At 37.6% G+C, this 13,043-nt stretch overlaps 1 protein-coding gene across 3 annotated transcripts in view; it reads right to left on the bottom strand.

Annotated features, from left to right (window-relative positions):
- septin9b (septin 9b) overlaps positions 1-13,043 on the bottom strand; it is a 76,658-nt gene that overhangs the window by 39,628 nt on the left and 23,987 nt on the right. For all 3 annotated transcript variants that reach the window (XM_007257116.4, XM_007257117.4, XM_022663291.2), the window contains exons 2-3: positions 6,430-6,697; positions 5,448-5,785 (exon numbers count right to left, since the gene is read on the bottom strand). In XM_007257116.4, the coding sequence (XP_007257178.2) occupies positions 5,448-5,785; positions 6,430-6,697 (606 nt within the window). The remainder of the gene's footprint in view (positions 1-5,447; positions 5,786-6,429; positions 6,698-13,043) is intronic.

Genomic DNA, 13,043 nt, shown 5'->3' with positions numbered 1-13,043 from the left:
ATGTGTGATTAATTGTTATTAATTACAGAATCCTATTATGATTAATTTGATCATTTTTTAAAATCGGTTGACACTACTAATTTAAATATACCAACTGTGTTATTTGTAGGTATCTGATTCATGTGAAAGCGACCACAATTACCTTAATTTCAGTAAACTGCACAGAATTTATTTTTATACCATATTGAAGCTGTTTTAAAGACCTGAAAGGAGAGGACAAGGGAGATTTATCAGGAGGAGGAAGGAGGATGTTTAGAGAACCAGTAAGCTTTAATTTGCCTTTAATTGTTTAGGAGAACATCTAACTGATAACAAAGAATAATGTAATGTGTAATAAACTCAGAGAGGGAAAATATCACTCCTTAGGGAGCCGATAAAGCTCTGAATTGTGGGTAGACAGGAAAGGAAGGTGCAGGAGCAACAAGTAAATATAAAACAAACAAACCTTAACTTAAATCGTCTCCTGAACTGGAAAAAAAATGCTCGCCAAGTATTTGCAATTTTTTAAAAATTATGTGGTCCTAGTTTACACTGGGTGTCTGCAATAACTAGTTACACATTAACAATCCATATGACAACAATATAAATGTTGCCGATGAATTTACTGTCCCCTGCCACAAAATGTCTGCACATAACCCAACCGGTACAGACACAGACTGACTAAGTATCAGTATTAAAGTCAGATTCAGAGTAAACCCAGATTTGGAGAAAGGAAATTCAGCTTAAATTAGTGTGTTGGGTCTGCTGGTATTGGCAATCATGAAACCGGATTTCAGTCCTTCCTATCCTCCATGGTGTATTGATCTTGCCAAATTCTATTTGATTTCTAATTCGTTTTATTTTCAAATTAAACCCTGACCAACTGTTGGCCAGGGAACAGGGGGGCTCTGATTTGTAAACAGTGACGTTTGCTTTTAATTTACGTTTAATTTAGTTCTGTTATATTCTGTTATAAGTTTCTGAATTGAACCCACAGTAAAATAAGTATTTGATACGCTGTTCATTTTGTACATTTTTCCACCTACAAAGAATGGAGCACTCTGTAATGTTTATCATAAGTACCCTTAATTGTGAGAGACAGAATCAAAAAAAATTCTGAAAATCACATTGTTAAGTAACAATGTGATTTTTAAGTAATTAATTTAATAATTAATTAATTAATTAATTATTTAATTATTTAATCACCGGTTGGGTCTTGTGCAATGAAATAAGTATCTGATCACCTATCAACCTGTTCTGCCTTGTGTACCCTGCATATGTTTAGAGTGCAGGTTGTGCACATCCTTCAGGAATTAACTACACAGGCGTACAACGGCGCCGTAAACACAAAACCGTTAGGGGCAGTAAAGCACTTAGCAGCATCAATCTGCCAAAATGTTTTGAGGAGCAGCTGCACCACAACAAATTTGCTTGTTAGAACAGCTGGTGAAAGATCAGCATTGCTTTAAAAGTCTATGTGGAAAGTGGAAATTGAAATAAAAACAAATCCGAAATCTGAGCTGCCCTCTAGTGGAAGTCCCCAGTAACACGCGTAGCACACAGGCAAGTATGTGAACAGTTACGTTCACAACACAGGCCAAATAGCAAGTATATCTTTAACCAGGCACTGTGTGTGTGTTATCGTCTGTTCTCTGAGTATGAAACCACGGAACGTCAGAAAGACAGGAAACCATTAATCGGACAGCTGACAGGAAGGAAACCCTGCTGCTGGTGTGTGTGCCTGTGAGGTCATTTCCTGTCAAAAAAATAAACCGGACAGGAAGTAGGCTACTCTGACTCTTAGGCTCACTGTGAGGGGAAACATCCTTGATGCAATTTCTCACATCCACAATGTTTTTGTACAGAAGCATTAAAACAGAAAGGTTCTTTAAGGGTTCTTTCATAAACATAGTGGATCTATACAAAACCACAGTAGATCCAAAAGTAACTTTAGTAAGCCAAAATACACAGTTAAATCCACTGTACGCACAGCAGGCAGATACATACTTTATAATACAACAGAAAAACAATGACCTGGAAACTGTCTATTGCCTATATAAAAATACAGAAGAATAAAGAGTGCAATTTAAACTATCAAGCCTGTACACACAAAAATGTAATTTGGGCAAACAATTATTAAATTGTGTTTGGCAGTTTGCTAACTTTTTGTTACACTTGTCAAATGTATCAATTTATATTACTAAAATAGGAACTTATTACAGATGGAGAACAGTCTATATCGCTGATTTAAGTTAATAGTGAGCTGTTTTTGCTCCAGTGTTCCTATTCCCAGTATCTCCTCCACATGCTGACACACACTCTTTGGTTGTGGTGGGTCAGCATGTTGCCCCCAGGGCGGGTCAGGCCTAATTTCAGTAGAGTGGTCTTAATAAGAAACAGTCCTGCAGGCACTTCACTATTTAAACAGTGTAGATGCTGAAAGAGTTTTACAGCAACACCCATACTATTAAAAGTGGTTAATAGTGGTTTCTACTGTCATTGTTCTGTACTGTTTTATTTATTATTTATTGATATTGTTAATAACACCCCCCCCCCTCCAATTTCAAGATCCCATCAATCATATTTAAATAGGGGCTCCCTGATGCCCACAAAATTATAGAATATCCTGGAAATTATCTTTTAATGCGAGTGAGTGATAGAGAGAACGCACGCAAGAAAGGAGAGAGGTAAAGAGAGCGTCCTGATTGTCCTCAGTTGACCAATGTATGTTCTGTCATGCACTTAACATGGAAGTTTAATTGTGAATCAGCATTAACTTGCACTTCAAGAAAGAGTAAAAAATTGCAACCTTCTGAAGAACAAAGTGGCTCTGCAGGGTTGTTAATCAGCGAGTGTGACTAAACTTGTCTTACTGTGGTCATAATTAATGTGATAACACAAATTAAACCTTTTTTAGAGATCAGTGAAGTTTCTCAAAAGGCACGTATGCACACGCGCACACACACACACACACACACACACACACACATACACATTACATCATTCTTGGTCGCTCTCTATTTTCCCTCCATTATTCATTCTTCTTGGCATTTGCAGGAATGACACAAATGAGTATGTGGCCATGTGTGTGTGTGTTTACAGGAATTCCTTTGGCTTGTGTCCATGACACTTCAAGAGCCTCCATCTGCTCACACTGATGTGCTGGTGCCTCTGTGTGTTTGGCCATGTTCTTCATGTAGTGTAAACACCTGTTTACAATTCATTAGGTGTTTTTTGTGTGTGTATGTGTGTTCATGTGTATGTGTGATAGGCTCATCGGGATTTTTAATCAGATCCAACTGTGAGACATACTACTACCACACACAGACTAAAAACACCCAAACACCTCTCAACTCACAACAGCTCCAAAGACTGGAGACGGGCCAGTTGACTTGAGACACAGATCAATAACAATTAGACCATTTTTTTGTGTCCAAGACCTAGAGTCTGTTTGGTTTAACCCACCAAAACTGTGATGCTGAACCACAGTGTACACAGGCCCCACAACAAAGCAGCCAAAACCGTTTGTACCCAGGACGTGATATAAGCATGACTTACTGTAATATAAGCAACACAGCTCTGATATATAAAACTAAACAATAACAGCAAGAGCAGTGAAAAGAGCTTCTTTTTTTTTAGATTAGTTACTTTTTGGTATGAAGAGGCAGAGACACAGAAAAACTCTCTACCCTAACCCCTAATTCTGTTGCTGGAGGCACGCAAGCTTTTCTTAACACTGAATAAACTCTTTCATGATGTCATTTAGACCAAAATAACACCCGGTCAGAGAGAGCTCTCTCCTCCTCTCCAGGAGGCCCTTCCTCATGACTCACACACGACCTTCACCTCAGCCAGAACTGCATCACACACCACATCATCTCATAACCCCAACTTTACCGAATGATTGTAGGTTCCACACCTGTTTTCATGAACCTTTTTTTTCATGAACTCATGGTCGCCATTTAGCTACACACTCTTCACACTTAAGTAAAACAGAGCAGAAATAATGAATGCTCCTCCCAGCAAACCAGAAAGTACGAAGTACAAATACCCAACAATTAGACTTCTTCAAATAAACAGCAGAGAAGCTGTATGTTTAAACCACCAGATATAAACAGTAGGGGTGGGAATCGATTACTATCTCACGATTCGATTCGATTCCGATTTTGGGGGCCACGATTCGATTCAAAATCGATTTTTGATTCAAAACGATTTGAATTATAAAAATTTCTGCTTCTGGCTTATGAATCTTATTGAAAAAAAAACCCTCCATAATATACACTGGTCCTGGAGCAAGTAATGTGTTACAAAAACAATAAAATGTGCAGGAATGTGGGTCCTCAGTGACAGAGGAATCACTGGGATATCACAATGACGTTAATGAACAATAAATAAATAATAAATAACACTGCTTTATTACCAGGCTACTAGCGGTGGTGTGTAGGTGACGCTGCTGGGCTGATGTGATGATAGCAGTGGAGCGCTAAAGTTCAGGAGCAGCTGCTGATTAACTAGTTAATTTAAGGTCGTTGTATTTCTTCAGAAAGGGGGCAGGAGGTGGAGAAATTAATTCATATTGTCCATTCCTTAATTCCTCTGTGATGAGGAGCTGAAATGAGCTCTGATTAGCTTATTGTTATTTTTCCGTTCCGCCTTAAATGCTGCAGCCCGCAGCCACCTGTAGCGTTATTTAAGGTGGAACTGGAAAGTTAGCTTGTTAGCTAGCTAACAGTTACTGAAACTAACTACTAGCGATCTTTTTTATGCTTGTTATGAAGCATTCTGCCATAAAACATTAAAACTACACGTTAATCTAAGGTAATATAGTGCTTGTTCTGCCATCTTACCGGTGATTCTCAAACACCTACTACGCTCTGTGTGGGTCTGGAAGACCTCGGTTTGAAGGGACAAGCGGGTTGCCAGGTCCAACAAAAATACCCAGCCCAAAATCAGTCCAAAACCCGCCCCTCAGAATCGATTTTGGGACATTTTAAATCGATTCTGAATCGTAGTAAATGAGAATCAAGATTCTTATGTGAATCGATTTTTTGGCACACCTCTAATAAACAGCCATTAGCAGTGTATCTATAGTATTAAACTAGACCTCACCTCTGCTAAAATGTTCTGGTTAAATACAGGGCACACTATTATAATGACATGGAAAGTTTGAGCAAGTGTACTGTATATACATGTATTACTATTATGAGGTCAAACACAGGTCTAGGCAAAATACTTTTGTGTTTATGGTTGCTGCCTTCTGTATTGGCAGAGTGGTCAAGCGGTCAAGACAGCATGCTGCTATCAGACTGAATTGTTATCTTCTAAATTCATCAAGTGGTCAAATTAGAGTAACTGCAGTAGGTAGAATAAATAGTAATTAACTTGGTAGTTGGTAAATTTTTAGAATTTAAAACAACATTATGCAAATGAACTAAAACACCGGTGAGACATAAAAAAATTACACTTACTGTGCCCGTCGGTGCAGGGCGACTTTCTTCCGGCGTGATTTGGTGATGCACACCTTGTTGTGACAGGTGTATGGTGATGATTATCCTGACTGGCTGCCTTGGTAATGCTGATCTCTGGCCGGCGTGAACCGTCTCCCGGGCTGGGCGGCTCGTTCCTCCTAAACGTAGTCTCTGGGAGTTTGGAGCTGGCGTGCGGGACTACAGCAGAGGGTGTCCTGGCAATCGTGGCTATGGTCTCCAGCGTCTTGCTGAACGTGACAGAGTGCTTCTGTGCTTCTGGTATTTTGCCGTGGCCCAGAGCATCAGGCCTCTTTAGGCCAAAACGAGCGATGCCAGCACTGAGGGAGATGGGTTACATGTTACATGTTACATTACATGTACATTTAAAGAGCACTTAAAAATAGACACTTTTTCCAATATTTGTGGACATCCCATCTTATTAGCTTTAATGCACCCCCACAGCCAACACTGGCATTACACACAAATAGTTTAATGTAAATAGAAAAGAACTGCTTATAGGACAGGATGCTCTGGAGCAGTTGTAAACATATGTGCTTAAGATCACTATGCCCGGTGCCAAACGAGAGTTTAAGGGATATAATCTGCTTTTTTTTTTTTTTTTAAGATAAACTGGATTGGCTGAACTAATCATGCTTCCCTTGTGGCTGAAAGTTCTCAATTGCTGAAAGCAATGTTAAAAAGTTTTGTATAAAGTTTCGCCGTAAATAGCAGCAGATGCATGCAGGTCAGATAATCCAATTAAATTATAATCAATCAATACAAGAATTATAAATCTAATTCATATTGAGCATGTAAAAATTTGCATGGTATTTAACAAAACATGTTAATGGTAAAAATACAAAATGCCACTGGAAGAACTTCTTGCACAGTGCTAAAATACAGACAATACAACATTATAAAACATTTACAGACTCATCAATACAACAGTATAACAAGAGTACAACAAATTAGACATTAATACCTGGGAGATCCATCAATGGTTTTGCCGTTGTTGTTGGATGAGATGTCTATGGAGAGCTCAGAGCGACGTGACACAGGCTCAGGGGTCCGCGCTTTGGGTTTGGAGGTATCGGGGAGCTTGGTGCCATTGGAGCCGAACTCGTAGTGACGGCTGCTGGACGGAGAGATGGCACTGCGCTGCTGAGGGTTTGAGGGTGTGCGACGGATGTGAGGAGAAGAAGAATGTGAAGAGGAATCCACGTCCTCGACCTCAAACGACCTCTTCAGTGCTGGGGGACAGAAACCACAGCGTGACCAACGTGCGAAGAAAAGATGGTATCTCCAGTACTTTACCTTGTTTTAGCAAAACATAATATCATCCTTTCTTTTCTGATAGCAGCGGTGAGCAGCAATACTAAGTCCCTATACAACTGCCCTAATTTTCTTCTTGTAGAAGCAAAACAGCTGTATTTCGCTTAACCCTCAAAACAGGCAAAGGTTTCTCTCCTTATGGTCACAACATCTTACACAACACATGGAAGCCTATGAGCAGTATGTGGATGTGTGTGCGTGTTTGCATGTGAACGTACATAGTTGTCCCCAGTGGGATTCTCATTGGTTGTGTCATAACTGTCCCTCATGGGCTACTCAGAGACACTCTCTCAAAAGGAAATGATATTTGTGTATGTGTGTGTGTGTGTGCGCACATGCCTTCAGGATCTGACCATGTTTCATAGATGAGCTTAGGTGTGATTTTTAGTGGTATTTTATAATACTGAAATAGGGCTTAGCTCCACCTACAAAACCTGATTGGTTAAAAAATTAATTTTACAACTACTTAAATGTATAAAAACTTGATTTGCAAACATTTATTTTTCAAAAATCCCCCCTTACACAGAGAGTTCCTCACAATGTCTTCCCAATTTAGCTGTTAACAATGTCCTGCAACTGTTTAACACACTACTCTGAAGGATAGGGTGAGGGGCATTTAAATCCTTTTAAATTAAACTCCAGACCTGAATTACATATGCATGAATTACAAGTGCATAATGCACATAAAAGAAAATTCTTAAATATTTACTTAAGTATTGGATTGCTTTTTAAATGTCAACTGCATTGGTTGCAGTCTGTGTTTAACATTTTATTTATATTTGACCTATAACAGACCTTTTTAAAAACTGATTTAAAAACTATAAAATCTGTATATCATAAATACTATATATTATCACTATAAACTGATCACAAAATCTGTAAAAAAAAAAAAAAAGAGCTCTTAATTTGCCGCATTCACTCTAATGCTGCCATGCCCCCTAGGTCACCTTTTTTTTTTTACCAGTGTGGTGGGTGGGGCTAAGCTATTGTTTCATTGTTCTATAAAGTTTTTCCATTGACTGGTTAATGGTCTGTTCTAGTGGACCACAGGTCTCAGCCAGTGTTATATATAACATAAAAAAGTATGTTGTAATGTACACATAGTCTGAAAGGGTTTAATGCTTTACATGCCTTACACAGAGTGGCACAAGATAAATGGATCACCCTCCCCAAGGTTTGAAAGGGTTCATATTGCTGTGTGTAAGTCTGCATATGTGCGTACATGTGTTTAGATGTCTACACTTGGCTGCTTGTGTTTAACTGTAACAATAGCTCTTTCTCTGCATGAACTCCCCAGTGTGAAATCACTCCAGCAGCTGTTTATGGGGACATCAGAAAGTCAGTCATGGACCATATCCCTGAAATCTATGGTAAAAGATTTTATTTTGGGCAGCTGCTCTACACACACTCCTTCATACATACTCCTGACCACTCGCTCTTCTTTGCAAGGCATGTCTCAACTTCTTGGGACAAAACTGGCCCATGTCAATGAATCTATTAACTATCTATGAACCTATTATTCAATTAACTTACTAATTTCTACATTTTCCATCATAACATCATCATACTGCCCTCTACATGTGCTCTTGTGTATTACATGATTGTTATGATTTTTATTTCACTAAAATCCAATGGCACTCTGTGACTACAAATGACCACTAACAAAGAAGCTTAAAAGGTTTGTTCAATGAGACTAATTGATGCCAACCTTACAATGGGATTCAAATACTGTATTACTTAAACTTGAACAGTTTATTGATTAAAAATAACTGATTATGCTATTTATAATAAAAAAATACTGTTGGCAATATCAACAACAGGCAAGAAAATCTGTATTATCACAATAACACCAAAATATCATCAGGCAGAACGTCTGTAAATGTACTTTATATATGGGCTTGGTATTCACTGTTAAATGTTAAGAAAACAGTAAATGATTAAATGTAAATAAATACCATTGTTTTTCTAATCAACTATGTCAATTGATCACTGCAGTTTTAGTAACCAGCAGTTATTTAAATTGTAAAGTATATTGTCCACTGGCAAATAACAGATTACTTTTCTGCTCTTTTCCCACAGTGCCAGCTCTTAGAAATGACATTAAAGCCAATTTCACTTCATTACAGACATTTTACAACACAATAAAAACTAAAATGAACATTTGAGTGCCTTACTGTGCCACAGAGTTCCCATGTGATCTAGATTCAGGATGAAAGCCAACGTGCTAAACCAGTGAGAAAAGACTGTAAATGAAACGTTGGTATTTGAACATTTACGCCACACACATTTCCATACTTGCACTTCAGTACATAAAGCAACCGCACCACCCAGTCTCTTCATCACTGGAGCTGACAGTAACAGCCTCCGAGTTGACCCCAGGCCACACAGGAGCAGCCAGCATTGTTCAAAGTGCGAAGAACAACCCATAATAAGTTCAAATACTGAAGAATGAGTGAATATGTTCCTGCTCAGAGGCCAGAGACCTTGGCCAAGAATTCTGAGTGCTAACATCTCTAACTACGTCAAGGTGATCTTAACTGACACTGCAGTGAATCATCACTTTCAAAATCCTGTCACTCTACTTTGTGTAAATATTCAGGATGAATAGACCAAAGATGAATGGAATTATAATAAATTATACTACAATATGTCACTGTGTGCTTTTCTGACTATAGTGTATAAACAGCCACTCTAAATTTACATGATTAAAATGTGACAGGTGGGTGAAAATGAATAAAATGTGTAATTGCATCTAAATATTACCAAAACATTAATATGCTCAGGCTGAGAAGCAGTTGAGTGATTTTGATGTGTGAAATGTGTGAAAATAAAAGCAGTAACAGTAACCTTTGAATCAAATGATCATAAACACATGACAATTATTTAATTTAGTTTTTTTTATAATTTAATAAAATATCTCCACTACATTTTTGCCTATATATTTACAATCTGTACTTTTCAGACAGTTACTATTCTTATTTCATCAAAACTAATAATCACATGTTTTAGTTACAGTAGATATAAAGGGAAATTCTAAGGGATACAGAGGTAGTTAATAGGTGACTAAGTAAAATATCGAAGGTCAAAAAGATAATTTCTAATATCCCTGTATTGAAATGTATACATGTCCATTGTTTATAGCCCTGAACTATAAAATAATAACATCTTCTACATCTGTAAAGTTGTACTCTGAAAAAAAATGCTGATTATTTGGCTTGAACCTGACAGGAGTTGGAACAGCACAGTCTGGCTGGGTGTCGTTCAGACCTGGAGGGAATTCATTAGCCCTCAGGCCTTTAAAACTGACCAAAAGCTTGTCTATCAGCATCTACACTTAAAGAAAGGCTGGACATCAGCTGGCAGGAGTCGCCACGATGGCTAGACCTTCAGTCTGTGAAAATGAGGAGATCCCTAGTGGGCAATGGTTAGATCACTACAGAGCTAGACAACCGCCCACACATTCTGGGTGGATGATATGGAAAAATATAGCAATTCCCTCCAGAGAGTATCAGCACTGATGTACATTACACCAAACGCAGATTTTACATTTGCCAATTTTGCATATATTTGTGCAAGAGAATGAAAGTAAACAGTAAATATGATGTTATTAATTTAGCTCACTTTCTCCAAAATGTGATTGTTAGATGATAAGGATGTTCCGATCACATTTTTTTTGCCTCCGAGTCAGAGTCATTTGATTTTAAGTGTCATTTGATTTTAAGTATTTGCCGATACCAAGTCCTGCTCTGATATTTTGACACTGCAGTAAATAAAAAACAAAAAAACAAAGAGCACGGCCAAGTTGTCCCTTTTTTTAAATAGATTTTTAACCAAATATTAAAACAACCATATAATTTTTTTTAGCAAAATACACACATACTAAATAGCCATATAAATGATTTCCATTTAAATATGCACCTTTGCTTAAATAAACATAATGTTTCAAAACTAAAATATCAAACAGAAATACCTCATCACAATTCTCCAAGTACACTGTGACAACTCAGTTAAAAAAAAATGTTAAAATGCATTATATGTTATATGTTATACTCTAACGTAGGGGTGAAACGATTACTCAAGTAATTTGAATTACTCGATAAAAAACTAATCGAGTAATTTTTTGTGCCCCGAGGAATAGTTTAACTAATTTTTAAAGCGCGGAGCATGGATTTTTAGCACTGACTAGTTTTAATGTGAAACAGCGCGCTTAGCGTTACGTCACCCACGCACAGAAAGCTGATGGAGGAGGCGGAAGTTTTTGGAGCGATGGAGCGGAGAGCAGGTAAATTTAATTTATAACAATTCAATGAGATTAACATTAATGTACCTTAATAACATAACGACAGCCCTGTGTAGTACTGCTTATTAGGAATACTGTCTAATGTGTGTGGTTGATTTATTAAAACAGAGACATGTTCTAGACATAATACAGGTTTTATGTAATCAGTAAACACATCGCTGTGGAGTTCAGAAGATAAACAATAAATACATGTTAAAGTTAGCTGAGCTAAAGTTACTTTGGCCGGAATACACAGTCATGAACTTACTGTATTGTCATTTAGGACAAATTACTGTTTACAAACACTGTCACTTTAAACCGCACTGAGACACTTTATCTTGTACTGACCGTAATTCTATTCTATTTTTATTGTATTCTTTTATTTTGTTATCTTATTTTATCTACATATCTATTTTAACAACAGCTCTTGGGTGTAAACTGGACAGTGAGATCACAATTTCATTCCACCTCATGTACCATAAAATCTCCTTGAATCCTTGAATTTTGTCTTAGTAACGTCAATTAATTAGATCTGAGTAGTGTAAAAAGTAAATATACAAAAAAGGAAACATTTTTAATACTTTTGTTGTCACAATTGTTCCACAGGTCTTAATGTATTTTGGAGAACATCCCCTGTCCAAGAAGGAGAATCCACTGACTTGGTGGGAAAAGAATGCAGCACGCTTATCCAACACTGGCAGAACTGGCAAAGTCTCTGCTGTTTAGAAGCTAAGATGCACAACATAAAGCCAATGTTTATGCCTTTGTTATTGATTAATGCCCTATAATTTAGTGTTTTACAGCATGGACATAACATTTGATTTTTGATACATCAGTGATGTGGATCTTTTCCACCCAATGCCAAGCCATTGAAAATTACATGATCAGCCCTGATTTCGGATCTCATGATCAGAATGGGTACATCCCTATTATATGACATGCATGGAATGGATTGTATATGTTTTGACACACACGCACAAACACACATACACTTATTTAACTGGTATCACAAAACACATTTCTATGAAATTTTCTTTCCCATCAGAGAGAACCGAGTAGACCATAAGACAGCCTGATGATGTATGTAACAGGAGCTCAAGAAACCAAAGTGCACAGCTGTAAAAAACCCACAGAAAGCGCTACAGCAGATCCTCCATATGTATATTATTCTAATTTGTCATACACACAACTAGAGCAGCAAAATCTTAAAATTAAAACAATAACATTACTGACATTAGAAATTTTACAATCTTGTTTTTACACAACAGTAACTTCCCTTGGAAAAGTGCGAAAAGAACTAGGTAAAAAAAAAAATTCTATGGTCGACTCATGACATACTCTAAAGAACAACTGTCATTTCACATTGTGACAAGAAATATCTCCAAATGGTCCAACGTTAATGATGATGAATGTGCAGACACATACGAAAAACACTGAGCTGGATCAGAGTTAGTGAATAGTAGAGGAGAAAACTAGCAGGAGATTAAGAGAGAAAGGTCAAGAGCTGCAGCAGATGAAAAAGAAAGGACTTCTGCCATTTCCACACAAGGATGTGGGAAAGTTGAGAAACGAGGTGAAAACGAGTGAAGGTTAGCGGAGGAGTGTGTGAGATCCAGATGTGGCGTTTTACCCCCTTTTAGAGCCTCTGTGTGTCTGAATGAGAGATTTCCTATAGATACACTTCACTGAGCACAACATCTGCCCTCTAACACTCTCACACACACAGAAAATCAGTACCAGACTACACTGACTTAGATACAGTTATACTGTCGATGCTCTAATATACTCCAGTCCTTCCACACACCCACAATACCCAGTGTAGAGCTTGAACAGTGTTACAAAGTTTCTGTAAACACCAACCTAAAAGTCGTTTTAGTAAACAAGTACTAACAGACTCTTTAAAATTTTGTAATCGAATTATTTCATACAAAACTGGAGCTACATTTTTCTCCTTATTATACTCCACTCTGCAGTATCATTCCACC

The sequence above is a fragment of the Astyanax mexicanus genome, chromosome 5 (assembly GCF_023375975.1).
Source record: "Astyanax mexicanus isolate ESR-SI-001 chromosome 5, AstMex3_surface, whole genome shotgun sequence".
In the NCBI taxonomy this organism is placed as follows: Eukaryota; Metazoa; Chordata; class Actinopteri; order Characiformes; family Acestrorhamphidae; genus Astyanax; species Astyanax mexicanus.
The sequence above is the reverse complement of the archived record's forward strand: the minus strand, read 5'-3'. Positions and strand labels throughout refer to the sequence as shown.